Raw genomic sequence first — 13868 nt, 5'->3', positions numbered from 1 at the left:
GAGGAAGTGAAGTTTAAATTTCACAAGATATCGGAGAAACTCTTAAATTGCGGTTAAAATCGACATATTCAGTCAATATTTTTAACATATCCGATTAAATATCAATAAACTGCATATGACATTCCCTAAAGTTTCATATTAAATATCCACATTTTTTTATTAAATTTATGTCATTTCTTGAAGGATAACACATCCACAAATTTGCATATAAATATTTTTACTGATACTAATATTTTAAACACTAGTTATGAATGATATTTTCTTGAAGGATAACACTTCTCCCCTTCTCCTAAATGAGACTGACATTGTTCATTTATTTTATCATCTAAAGATCATTTGTAAAAAAAATTCATCTGATTCAGAGACCGATGAGGCAAGAGGAAATATTATCCTTTCATGTATACTCCTTTCAAAAGGATGAGAGACTTAGAAGGAGGAGAAGAACGGAACGGACACAATTACTATGGTGATACCTTAAACCCATTACACACTATCATGTGAAAATGTTAAGACACATTGTGTTATTTCCCGGTGTAAGGAATTTTTGGTTTCCAAGATGACTTAATTTGTCATCCTCCCCAATCATGATGTAATTAATTTCATGAAAACGTACAAATAATGTACAAACATATAATACAAAGACACACCACCCCTTTCCTTCTTCCACTTCCCCTTCAATTTTTGAGGTACAACTGGGGAGAAGGTTTAACAAAAATCCTCTAATTCCTATGACTATAACAGAGGACCTCCTCTTCATTAAATAACCAGGTTCTTCTCCTCTATGATTATCACACATCGAGTGCTGCAGGTTGAGGCCGAGATGCTGACACTCGCGATCTTGATTCTTCAATCTTCGCAGCAACTTCCGCCACAACAAGCCTAGTCAGAAGCAGCCCTGCAATCAGAGCAGCTCCCATCAACATTGTGAAGACTGCACTCCAGCTTTTGGCTGAAATGTAGCCGGTCAGCAAAGGTCCGATGGCTGCCCCGATGGAGCCTGTTCCATCTATGATTGCTGTTACTGTCGCCAATGCCCTCGAGTTCCCACGCAATGAGCTGTGTGTTCCTAGATCAGCCGAGACTGCTGTTGTTATTAGAGCATATGGCCCGTTCACAAACATGCCGGTGATGAACATGAGTGCAATGTTCACAGTCATGGATACGTGTCCATAGCTTCGGTAGACATAGAGAGCAGGGATAGCACAGTACATGAAACTTGCAGCTGTTATCGCTCTGGCACCCATGCGGTCTGAAATAAGGCCCGCAAGGATTCCTCCAAGAACACCTCCAACATCGAACAATGTGGATAAGCTACCAGCAGACTCACTGGATAAGTACTTTCCGTCGATAGCTGCAACATGAGTTGACACGAAATGTGAGTCTTGATATGAAGAAATTATGATATTTCGCATAAAAGCACATCGAGAAATTCGGTTAACTAAAAATTCAAAGCAGCAAGGAAGTTGAAGTAAGTACCTGTGTGACTAATGTAGAAAGGAAGCCAATAGAGAAACGTGTAAGCAACCAATTTCGAAAAGAATAGGCACAGAGCGAAAGGAGCAACTCCGGGAATTTTCCAAGCTTCTAGGAACCCGACGGCACTCTCCTTCGCCTTCTCCTCTGGTTCCAACAATGGTTCCGTTACTCCTGCCCCAATTTTCTTGGGAGATTGTATTTCATCTTCTTCACTGGCTCCAACATCCTCAGGACTAACAGGCAAGAACAGAAAAACCACCACACCAACGGTGGCGATTATGAGACCTGGGACTACAAAGGACCAACCCCACCCGTATTGCAATAGGGCGGAAGCAACCAAAGACCCTGTAATGTTCCCAACAGAAGTGTGAGCATTCCATATACCCATAATCAGCCCTCTCTTCTTCTTCCCAAACCAATTTCCAACTACTGCAACTACCGAAGGCCATCCCGTCGATTGAAACAAACCAGCAAGAACTTGAGCGCCGAGGAAGTAATAGAAAGTGTGAATGTTTGCCCAATATCCAACTCCAAATGCTGCAGTAAACGCCCCTGCCCCCACCATTCCGATTGTTAGAAAGATTCGTAAATTCGTCCTATCACCCAAGTGTCCGGAGAAGTACATTCCTATAGCATACACAGCCAGGAAAGCAAGGTCGACCTCACCAAGCAAGGCTGTGCCATCTGATCCATTAAATGGGGCCCAACCATCTCCAAGAACCCTAGAAAGTCTTCTGCTTTCAGCTGGTTCGCTCAAGTAACTCATCCTCCATGGCCACGAATTTAAGCTCGTAACCGAGGATTGGGGATCAAGAGTACTCTTGACCACGCTCGTGGTTTTTCGAGCGGCGTGGTAGCTAGCATATGCAAGAAATGTAACAACAAGAACAATGGCTTGGTGGGTTTTGTATGAAATGGGTGATTTCTTGATGTGCTCCACTAACCGAATCCCCGGGGGCTTGGTGTAACTTACCTTAGGCTCTGGCTCCGATATTGAACCCATGTAATTAAACTTTCACTCCAAAACTAAGAGGAACGAGAAGCTCTGCCTCCCCGCTTATAGTCCGAATTCTTCAAGCTAAACACAAAGCAAGACGAGTAAGTCAAGCAGCATACAGAGTTGTAGGCAAACTATGAACTATTAGTATGCTAAAATCCAGTAATACATTCAGATTAAGGATTTGACCAATGAAATTACCAATTGCTATGAATTAATAAACTACAGATCCATATTCACTATCAACTCCCTGATTCCCAAATTCCACAGATTTAAAAATTATAATCCTGAGGAAAATTCAAATAAATCCAACTTGAAGAGGTGGCTGTTCTAAAACAATCTGCACCTCAAACTACCCAGAATTTTAGGGGGAAAAGTGAAAATTTAAACTTAAATCATAAAAATTTAAATTAAAAAAAAAAGTAATAATCTTTTCAACAATCAGAACTAAACCCAGAATAAAAAGTTAAAATTTAAACAAAACCAATCAATTAATTTCTCTTTTCAAAGAGATTTCCTGGAAAATTGAAAACCGTCCACCTTCTGACCAACAAGAACAGAAGAGAAACGAAACGGTCAAAGCCCCCAACAAAATTGGATATTCAACCCATATCTCAAAATTCTTCCTTGGATATAATTAGAATCAATATTCTGAAACCCAAAATTTTAAAACAATCCAGAATAATAGAGGTATCAATATATAACTGCGAGGAAGAAAACGGTCATGAATTTTGAAGAATAACAGTACCCAGGTGAAAATTACATGAAAATATACAGCTGGGGAACATACCTATCAGCTTATCCGAGCACTGACGGAAATGCTATATGTATTTTAATTTTGCAGATTTTCTCTCCTCCTTCAAATGCTCTGGTTTTTTCTTTTTTCTTGGATGGAAGTTTGCTCAACGACTGCCTCTCTTTAAATAAAGCGCGCAAGGAAAGCAAGCATCGTGAGCTTGGTGGTAGACTGGTAGTACTACTTTATGATGATGAAATCTCGGTTTTGCCCTCGGTTTTCCTTGCTCCTTTTCAATGTATTTGGATTCTCGGTTTTTGTAAACCGACGAAGGAATTTGTGATGACGAAAATACCCCTTTGTGGTTAATGAGTAGGATTCTATTCTTTCAAATCTTACTCTTTTTTTTTCATCTTTTTCTATTTGAACGTACATGATTAAATCACATCAATATATTTATACAAAGAGAAAAAAACTAAAAAAGTGGCATCTCTAAAAATATGATACATGTCCATTCTACTAACCTTAACTTTGTTAACACCTCCGTTATCTCGTATAGTTTTGGAAAAAAGTCCAACCTAAACCAAGTGACGTTGCACTCTTGCAATTTCGGCACATGACTTTACCAGTGCATAAGATTTAAACGAGAGAAAATCGTACTTCAAAATAACATACTGTTAGTGAAAAGTTTGAGATTCAATCCCGATTATTTCAACTAGTTTCTTATTGGTGCTGCAAATAAAAGAGTATAAATCATTGTTGGATCGTTTTTGTAAAGATTTTGAGAATTCGTAAATTATGTTCGTTCATCATACATTATGTGATCATAAATTATTTTAAATATTTTTATTTAAAAATAAATATAAACAATACTTAATAAAAACTAATCGTACGATATATAATAAATAAACACGATTCACCATTCTCAGATCCTCGTCAAAAGAATCCGAAAAGGATATGTTGGCAAGTAAAAGACAAAGTAAGCTGTAGTTTTTACAAAGTTTTTCGTGGAGTCCAAGCCTGTTGATATCCACGCCACAAAACAGGATACGTTTTAATAGGTTCTTAATTGGCTTCGGGAAACGATAACACAGACACAGTTGCGGGACTTGTCATTTTATATTTTATCCCTTAATTATATAAACGACACGTACACACATTCATACGGCAGCAACACATCTATAACAAAAATAGCTGTTTACGTGTCCCGGACTGGTGCAATAGGTGGCTCATGGAACGACACCGTCATGCTCTGGGGAAACTGGTTCTTCAACATTTGGCTTCCTCTGCCATGCGAGAATAAGATCTTCTCCGAATCTCTTTTATTAAGATCATCAGATTAAATGATCTGAGTTTTTAAAATTTTATATCTACTTATTTTGATTTTTTTAAAGTTATAATAATTTTTTATTGTTAAATAAAATTTAAAAAATTCGAATCACTTGATCTTGATGAATCTCTTCTCCTGCTATGTATGCATGCAAAAGACCTAGAAGATCTTTATTGCAAGTCACTGGGCTCTTAAAAAGCTTACCCACCAAGCCAGAACGTTATAAACGTATTCTTGGTATACTCAACGATGACACAGCTGGATTCCTTACGGGGTTTTCTATTATACCATGGAGCATGGAATGTGCCGGAGTTTTATATTGTTGAATTCGTTGATTTACAACTGATTTGGTATTGTTGCAATTATTTTAAAAGTAGTTTTTAAAAAATGTTGGAGCTAAAATTGTGTTTGATGAATAAATAAAAAATATTTTTTGTCAAAATCATGATCAGAAAGTGAAAGCAGCTCTCCACCTGCTTCTGAAAACAGTTCTTTTTTTTTGTTTTTTTTTTTCTTTTTTCCCCACAATACATCAACTCTAAACTAGCCCTTATAGACCGAATAAATGAAGAAATTTTTTGACATTTCATTGCCTGTATACATCGGATGCACAATAGGATCAAGATGGTTTCAGGATTATCGAAGTTTGAAAAATATACATGTGAATGTCTTTCAAAGACTCTCCAAATATTTTGTATGGATCGCTTTGTAATTGTCAAATGTCAGGCATATCTCAACATGTTGTGTCGACCACTGTTCTAAAAATCCCCTCCAAGTGCAGCCTAAGCCCCGCCTAGGCTAGGCGACTGGCCACAACCCCGACTAATGCATAGGCGTTTGAAAATTAAGAAATGGTGTCTAGACCTGCTGAGGCGGTCTAACCCACCTAGGCACCGACTAAGTTGTGACTCACTTAGACATAAAATAGATAGCTTTCATTTTGCATTTTTTATTTCAATAAATTGTAAACTCTTGTTGAATACTCAAATGAACACACATTATATGCTTGTTCTTAATGTTTTCATTATGTCCAATACTTCATAATATTTATGTCATTCTATTTTGTTGTTTATGATTAAATTATATATATTTAAAGTATAAACATACACTTATTTACACAAAATACAATAAATTTACTTAAATCCGTCTAGGCGCTATACCCTAGCCCGCCACCCGACTAGCGCCTAGTGTCTTTTAGAACCTGAATCTTGGTGTCGACAATACTCCATAATTTCTCTCGATATCACTTATCTAATTGCTTCGTCGTAAGTTCATATATGTTGAAATGTGTGCATCATGATTTAACTGATAACAACAAGCTCACCAAGTGTTTGACGAAATGCTTTAGTGAATAAATTGAATTTTTTTTAGCACTTCGCCCTTTGTTTTTATATAAAAAAAAACTTGAACATTTTAATGCTGTGATCCTTTAAGGTTACAATCCTCGATCAACCACTGTATACTTATCATACTCGAAACATGATAGAATTTTGAGTGGTGCAAATTGAACAAGATGCATCTTGAACATTTCATCTTCCCTTCCTTTTCTTTATGCCTTATTCTTATGGTGGGGTTTGACTTGATAGATTTAGAGGAATCACTTTGCTTAAAGCAAAGGCTTGTAAAGAAAGAAATTACAGTTATTGATTCCATGATACTCAGCAACGGTTGTTATTTTATCAAACTAAATATTGAATTTAAGTCGGATATCCAACAATTTTTATATTATAATACATAGTGACATTCACAAATTAATTCGAATTATAGTTTGACATTAATACTTAAAAGCATTCATTGCATTTTTGCAAATGTATATTTTAAAAAAATGTTATTCTTACTCAGGAATTCTTTATTAGGTTGTAGTTTACATATCCAAACTGCAAAAACAAATAAAACAAGGTGAATGTTAAATTTCATTTTCATTATTGTCACGTTGATTACTGCGTTATAACTTTTTTTTATATGAACTTAACTCTTATCATGACCTATTAACCCAATACAAGTAATCTATTTCACAATCGATAGACACATAATTGTACTATTTTATCCCAAAAACATTAAAACCAATAAAATTTTGAAGAAATTACCATGAATTGGTCAGTAGTTGGAGATGAATTTCAAGCCCGTATTCTATACAATATGTCCTATATTCGATTTCTGGCGATGATCAATCACACGGTGGTAGTCATAAGAAACTTGAAATGCCTTTGTGAAACTTTCCTAACGCTCAAAATGATGGATTGTTCTGACAAAACTATCAATTGATCTCCTTTGAAAAAACGTAACTTTTAAAGAAGATATAAACCAAGAGAGTTTTAACGAAAAACTCATTGTTTACTTTAACGAAAAATCGTATTTTTACATTAAAAAGTCAATTCTGATACTATTTAATTTAACGAAAAATCACATTTTATTTTGTTTGATTTCATCTTTATTATTAAAATTTAAAATTTTTAAACCCTTCTTATTAGTTTTTTTATAAATTAATCTCACAACCTACGTAAGGAAATAAAGAACATATCGCATGACGTCTGCCGCATTTTTCACATCCTCGAGAACGCGACCATTCATGCCTAAGGAGAAAATAAAAACCTTTAGCCGACATTCATCGACCAAGGGCAATTTCGTTAAATTGATTAAAAACCACCACCTCAAACGGTGTGGCAAAAGCGTCATTCCAACAAACCCAGTAAGGGCAGCGTTCTACTACAGTACAAAAAGAGCTGCAGCAAGCGAATCATGAAAAGGAATATTCGCATATCCAAATGGGATTATTCCTCACATGCTACGCATATACCCTCACCGAAATTCCGGGCCAAAGCGCCACGTCGCCGGCGATCCAATTGCAGTTTTTTTATTTTATTTTTATTTTTTACAAACAGTATTATTTATATTAAAACATAAAGAGTTCGCAAAATTAAATTTGAATTGTTATTTAGGATTTTTATGCACCACGAGAGTTGTCAAATGAATTTTTCAATTTAAAAAATGCAAAACACTTGTAGATTTAGAGATTCTCTTAAAAAATTATTTTTGTTTTCAAAAAAATGAAATAATAAAACGTTCACCGGATGATAAATAAATAAATTAAGATTTGTGAAATCAGTTGCGAATCGACATTATTTAGTTTTTACTTTGCTATGTGGGTCAACTTTGTATTTAAAGAGTCATATTTAGAGAATCTATTGGAAAGCTTTAAACACAGTTACTTGATGTTACAATCTCACATAATGTATAACAAATAAATTTATGTGATGTGCTATTTACACATCACTTTTTACTTACCAATTACGAGTAACATATCTTCACAGTGTAAATTTTATTATAGTAACCTTCCAATTTCTTAATTGTAGCTTGAAAATCATCCTTACATTTTTTTTTTCTTTCAAACAATTGATTTTATTAGATTAAATATTAGATTAGTCACTAATAGGTTTGAGCCCATCCTGTCACGCAACGGTTAAACACATTTCCATCATTGTGATAAAGGATCACGTACCATTCTTATATTCATTTGAATTGGTGATCATTTAATCACCTAATTGTATGAAATAAATTAATAAAACACTCATTGTCAACCAAAACTCTATAAAATTACCAGTTTAACCCTCTAATTAAAACAAAACATGAATAAGAAATATGAGGTATAAATGTAATTTCACACAACTAAATTTTGTTTTTTTTTTTTTCGAAGTCTCACATACATGTAATCCTAACGCATCTCTAATTAAAAAAAATTAAAAAAAAAAAAAACTTCCCACTCCCACATTCTCTACCACTTTCTCCCTCTCTCATTCTATTTCAAAAACAAAAATAAAAAATTTTCTCACACGTTTTATATGTGCCCATATACTAATATGAAATAAATGAACAGTTAATTAAAAATACGTTACGATCAAGAATTGCAAGTATAATTTAGTGGATGAAAGAATTATCTTAAAAGTTATTCCACGTCGGCAACAAAGGTGCCGATGGGGTGGCGAAGTCGATGGTTAGTGGATGGCGTTTGAGCCACTGAAAAAACTATGCACTCTTTTGGCGACAAGCGACGCGTCATGCTTGGCCCATACTGAAAGGCTCGTCTGCATCAGAATGCGATTCTTAATACGACATTCGAGGAGAAAGCACATCGAAGTTTCGTTTTTTTTTTGTATCGACGTTTCGAAGGTGTTTCGGATCGGGTTAATCTGGGGCCCAGCTATTCTACGCGGCCCACTACTCTTCCGCAGTCTTCTTTCGTTAGCAATTTCTGTTCACAAATTATTATTTTTTTGTTTCTTCTTAATTTTGGGGAATTATCGTGTGTTATTATTGGTGTTGTGTTGGACAATGAGGGGAACATATAACTTTGGTTCATAAATGTTATTTATGTACGTACCGACGTAGAAGAGCTACGTGATAAATTTTGGAGAATTTTTTTGAGACGGCATATGAATTAGTGATTTATTATATTAGCTTTTCAAAATTATTAATTTGTCAATTTATTTATTTTAAGTTTTTCTTCTCAAATAAGTCATATGGACTTGTGATCAGTGTTATTTCGGACTTTGAACCTCTTATTCACAACTTCTTTACCTCTCGTGAGGACAAATCCTTAAATTTTGGCTAGTTAAAAATATGTCATGTTCATTTGAAAAACTTATAGTGAACTACTAAAAATATATATATTAGACTCACTAACACGAAGTTGTTACTTGCAAGCTTTGAAAATTCAATATGGTCAATCATACCCATAAAGAAATGCGGTCAATCGTTGTTCAAAATCAAAGGCAAGAAATGAGAAAAAATTGCTTAAATTTCACATCATTTTTTTATTCCCAAAAATTATAGATTGGAGGGTCCCTTGACTATATTTTTTAGCCATCTTCAATTCGAAACATATAGTAGAGAGCACAAGTCATTCCATTTTTTTTATCGAAAAAAATCCTCTGACAATCATATCCTCTTTTTTTATTTTTATTTTTTTTAAGAAACCTTGTAATTGTTTTTTGTTGAAGACAATATTAGAAAGAAAGTGAGGCGTTGAAATGACCAAATAATTTTGAACACAAGTCATGTGTATTTTGAATGAAAAACTTAATGAAGTTAAAGTGAGATGACAAATTAATAATTTTGAAAATTTGATATCACAACTAGCTTAAAATTCAAAATTTTTAGTGTTGTGTGTTTGGTTCGGAATGCTAGCATGAGTGCATGTAAATCCTTATTATTATTATTTTTTAAAAGGTCCAGCTGGTGACTTTATCACGACAATTCACTTTTTCGGAGTCCGAGAAGACTCACAAAGGCATTTTAACCTCCCTTAGCTACTACCATGCAAATTACCAACGCCAAAAATCAAACTCAAGACTTACTGTGTGGATAAAAACCTTAAATTTATTTTCAACCACTGGACTACCCGTGTGATTAAGTCCTTAAATTGTTGCAACTTTTTGTTAGGGTGGTTTAACTTATTTTGTGATGTGGGTCATCAGTAATACATGGATTTGGATCACTTACCCCTTATAGGATGCATATTAGCAGAATGAAGCCCATAACGTTTGTAGAAAAGCCCAATCCAACAGAAATCATGTTGCAGACGTGCTGGGCCGATATGGTAGAAAACCACAATGCATTGTCGTAGTTGTCTGTTCAGATTCCCAAGCCTAAAACATTTTACAAATTCATGATTCGTTCGCAGTTATGGTTAAAATTTCTTTAATACGATTAATATTTTTATAGGATTAGAAAATTCATTGAAAGATATGAAAAAGGAGAATGCACTCTACATTTATCTTTCGTTTGAGATCAATCCAATGGTAAAAAACGGGTTACGAAGCTTCCTTAGGCTCGAAACCGGTTATGAAAGCAAGCCTGGGATTAGAAAAGACTGAAATATCTTTGTAAGATTTTTTAAACCCTTAAAATGATGAATAACTGTGATTTGTCACTAATTATATTTTTTTTAATTAATTAAGTTGCATTACAATTTCATTAAGGAATTTCGAAACTCAGATTTGGAACAGTAGAATGTGAAATTTGCAGAGCACAGCCCATCAATCATTTCATCACAAAAACAGTCGAACCAGTTTTTTGAGATGCGAAATTCGTACAACATTTCTTCACTTTCATCACAAAAGCGACATGGAAAATGGAAAACGGAAATTAAAATTCAAGGCCTCGGTCAGATTAACAAAAACACCATTAGAGCTCAAACTATTCTCAGCAGTCAGCGATTCCTATTCACAAAAAACTCCGGCGAGACCAGTACGGCACCACTACTCGACCTTCACGTGGAAGACGTCGGCCCTCTCTTCTTCCTTCACCTTCGGAACAACCACCTTCAGCACGCCGTTCTTCATCTCCGCCTTGATACTGTCGGTCTTGAACATCTTCTCCGGCAGCCCGATCCCGGTGTTGTACCTCCGCGGCGGCGCCTCTTCCTCTCCAACGTTGTCTTCTTTCCCGCCTTCTCCCTTGATGCTCAGGATGTTGTGCTCCACCGAGACCTTCACGTCCTCCTTCCCGATCCCAGGCATGTCGAATCGGAGATGCAGAGCGTCCTCCGTCTGCCGCGCACCCCAGCCTAGGCGAAGCCCCGCCTCCCCGACGCCACGTGTCGCCGAGAGGACGGGATTCTCCGAGATCTGGTCCATCAGGTTCAGCACGTGGCTCAGGTTGGGCCTCGGCGAGAACGGAACGAACACATCTGAGAAGAAATCGTCGCCTCGACGAGAGAAATGGCGGCCGGAGCGGCGGTCGAAGTTGAGGTCGCTTTCATTGTTGTCATCGTCGGAGCTGCGGAGAGCGTTGGTGTTGAAGAGTTTGGAAGCGGGGGAGCGGGTGATGGCGATTGGGCGGATGGTGGAGACGGAGATGGACTTGGGGAAGCGGTTCGCGGAGAGGAGGCGGCGGAAGGCAAGTGAGGAGGCCATTGAAGACGATTGCAAGGTTTTACGCTTGGGGAGCAAGGAAATTGGCTGTGTGACTGTAGACTGGTAACGTGGCTTATTGGGATTGGAGGTGGTATTTGTACCGGTGAATGGAACAGTGTGGAAGGATCCGATCAGAAGTTTCTGGAAGCACCCGAGAGATATTTTCCTTTATTGGGCCTTGAGTTGGGCTCTAAGGCCGAATTGTTTGGGCTTATTTTTCTCACAATAATACCCATTCTGTTTCCGAAATATAGTAGGGCAAAATTGACATTACATATTTATCCTTATTCACGAATTGACCCCAAAATTCTGGTGTCGTAATGGAAAGTATTGCCAATTTGCCAATTGGTCCTTCTTCTTCTTTCTTCCTCATCGGAAGATTCAGATCAGTAGAGAAGTAACACCCAAAGCTTGAAACTCGGCAGCTGGCATTTCGGAAACCGAGTCGTAAAAGCGAGTCGACCCGTCCGATTTGTAACCGAGTCAGTGAGCGCGGGAAGCAATGATGCTGGATCTGGGTCCGTTCTCGGACCCGAACTTCGACCCGAGGAAGTCCTGACCATGCCCTCACAACTTTGTTTATAGGAACTCACACGAGAACTTCCCAGTGGGTCATTCATCTTGGGATCGTTCTCATGCGAACTCAATTAACTTCGAAGTTCCAACGTAACTCGAAGTGGGTGAACTCCGCGTCATGGTGGATCTCGAGATGAAGCTCCAGATGGTCTCGGAGGAGATCGCAGCTTCGCTCGCCTCCATCCCACCTTCTCCCATCCCCCATTATCCCTCCCAAAAATCCCGCCGTCGCTACCCAAGCCCACCCCCTTCGCCCATCCCAAAAATCCCGCCGTCGTACTCCTCCCACTCCACCACCCCCTGTGGTCCCCTCCTGTCCAGATCCCCCCTCAGCTCCTCCATCGCCGCCTTCAACCTCCTGAACTCCCACATCAGAACCCCCGGCCTCTTCCTGATCTGCCTAATCTCTACCGCAACCCTCTGCTGCAGCCTTGCAGTCGATACCATGAACGATTCGATGGAGACCCTTTCGTCGAATTTGAGTGACAGCGGCTAGATTCTCGCCTCCATCGGCCCCCTATTTTGTCAAGTGGGGAGGGAAGTGGTTGCCGGTGATGGGGGATGGGGGAAGGGGTGGGTGATGGGATTATGGGGAAGAGGATTAGGGTTTTGCTTTTTTTTTTTTTTTTTTTTAACTTTTCTTTAAATAATTATTTTTTTGAATTTTTTATTTTCACGTGGACCTCTTAATGACACGTGGTGTTCAATAATTGTCCCAAAATTAACATTTTATGTATAATTCTAAGACGAAAAAAACTTCATGCATTAAATATTAAAAACCACGAAACTTGAGAGTAGTAAACTAAAATTTACCTAGAATCTATAAGACTATAACCCGTTTATGTGTTTCGTTCGTTACACCTAGTGAAAGGGAGCCCATCATTGTGAAATCACTCTCCACAGTAGGTGGCTTTCTCAACATCTCTGCCCAAAAAAGGCTGTCAGTGCGTGTCAAAATATCCCCACAGGTCGCACAACACCGCATATGAACTGGTGCGCTTGAGGAGGTACTCATTGGATTGAAATCCGAGCTGGATTGTTTGGATTATCGGTGCCCAAGTAAACGGACGAAGATGGGACAGTAGATAGTTTCTAGCTGTATAAAGTTCTTGGCTGACACATCCGCATCTGTTGCATATGAGCGCGACTCCTCTTCATGGACACGCCTTGCGCCTGCAAAAGTTATTGACTCTTCTGGTTTGCAAAAATGGGAAGAGGTTCTTGATATGTTCAATGACCTCATTGATTGGTTGAAAAACGAAAGGGAGTTACTCGTTTCCGTAGCAAAGTTTGAGGTCATGAAAGAGAGGCTGTCTTAAGAGGATGTGCTGATGGATAGAAGTGGATGTACGCGATGGGGTTTATAGCTGTGCTAGTGAGAATGATTTATACTTATGCGTGGGAAGGTTTGTGACCTCAGACGAGGAGGATATGGTTTGGACCCCGGGGCTCTTGGGCTTTGCCAAGGTTGGTAATCAGAGTAGACACCTCATTGTTGTCACCAAACATATTTTCAACAATTATGCGGGTTAGGTCTTCACCAACTCCCCTCCCCCTAACAACTAAATGTCTAACCCACTTACGCTATTGTTGTACTAAAATAACTCATGTGGTCAGAGGTATAAGAGTATAAAGTAATGCTAATCATTTTCAGGAAAAAGCGGAAATTTTTTGCAAGAGAATGTGTGGCACACGCAAAAGATTTCGTGTTATACAGACTGATGAGAAAGTTTTACCATATATAGTTGTGGCTTTTGCAATGTGCCTAGCTACCTGCAGATGAAATTCTAACAACTCTTTTGACATGATACTTCATAGATGAGAAATTACGCACAAATC

At 37.8% G+C, this 13868-nt stretch overlaps 2 protein-coding genes across 2 annotated transcripts; both read right to left on the bottom strand.

The window, feature by feature from the left end:
• Window positions 1-541: 541 nt before the first annotated feature.
• Window positions 542-3473, bottom strand: LOC137733756 (putative glycerol-3-phosphate transporter 1). The gene is made up of 3 exons (XM_068472936.2): window positions 3264-3473; window positions 1477-2554; window positions 542-1351 (listed from the first exon to the last, which is right to left on the bottom strand). The coding sequence occupies exons 2-3, from the start codon at window positions 2477-2479 to the stop codon at window positions 789-791; spliced, it is 1566 nt and encodes a 521-aa protein (XP_068329037.2). The 5' UTR covers window positions 2480-2554; window positions 3264-3473; the 3' UTR covers window positions 542-788.
• A 7076-nt stretch (window positions 3474-10549) lies between these two features.
• LOC137735606 (23.6 kDa heat shock protein, mitochondrial) lies at window positions 10550-13375 on the bottom strand. Its single transcript, XM_068475038.2, has one exon. The coding sequence runs from the start codon at window positions 11451-11453 to the stop codon at window positions 10797-10799; it is 657 nt and encodes a 218-aa protein (XP_068331139.2). The 5' UTR covers window positions 11454-13375; the 3' UTR covers window positions 10550-10796.
• Window positions 13376-13868: the final 493 nt, after the last annotated feature.

This window comes from Pyrus communis, chromosome 7 (assembly GCF_041283825.1).
Source record: "Pyrus communis isolate YQ-2024b chromosome 7, ASM4128382v1, whole genome shotgun sequence".
In the NCBI taxonomy this organism is placed as follows: domain Eukaryota; kingdom Viridiplantae; phylum Streptophyta; class Magnoliopsida; order Rosales; family Rosaceae; genus Pyrus; species Pyrus communis.
The sequence above is the reverse complement of the archived record's forward strand: the minus strand, read 5'-3'. Positions and strand labels throughout refer to the sequence as shown.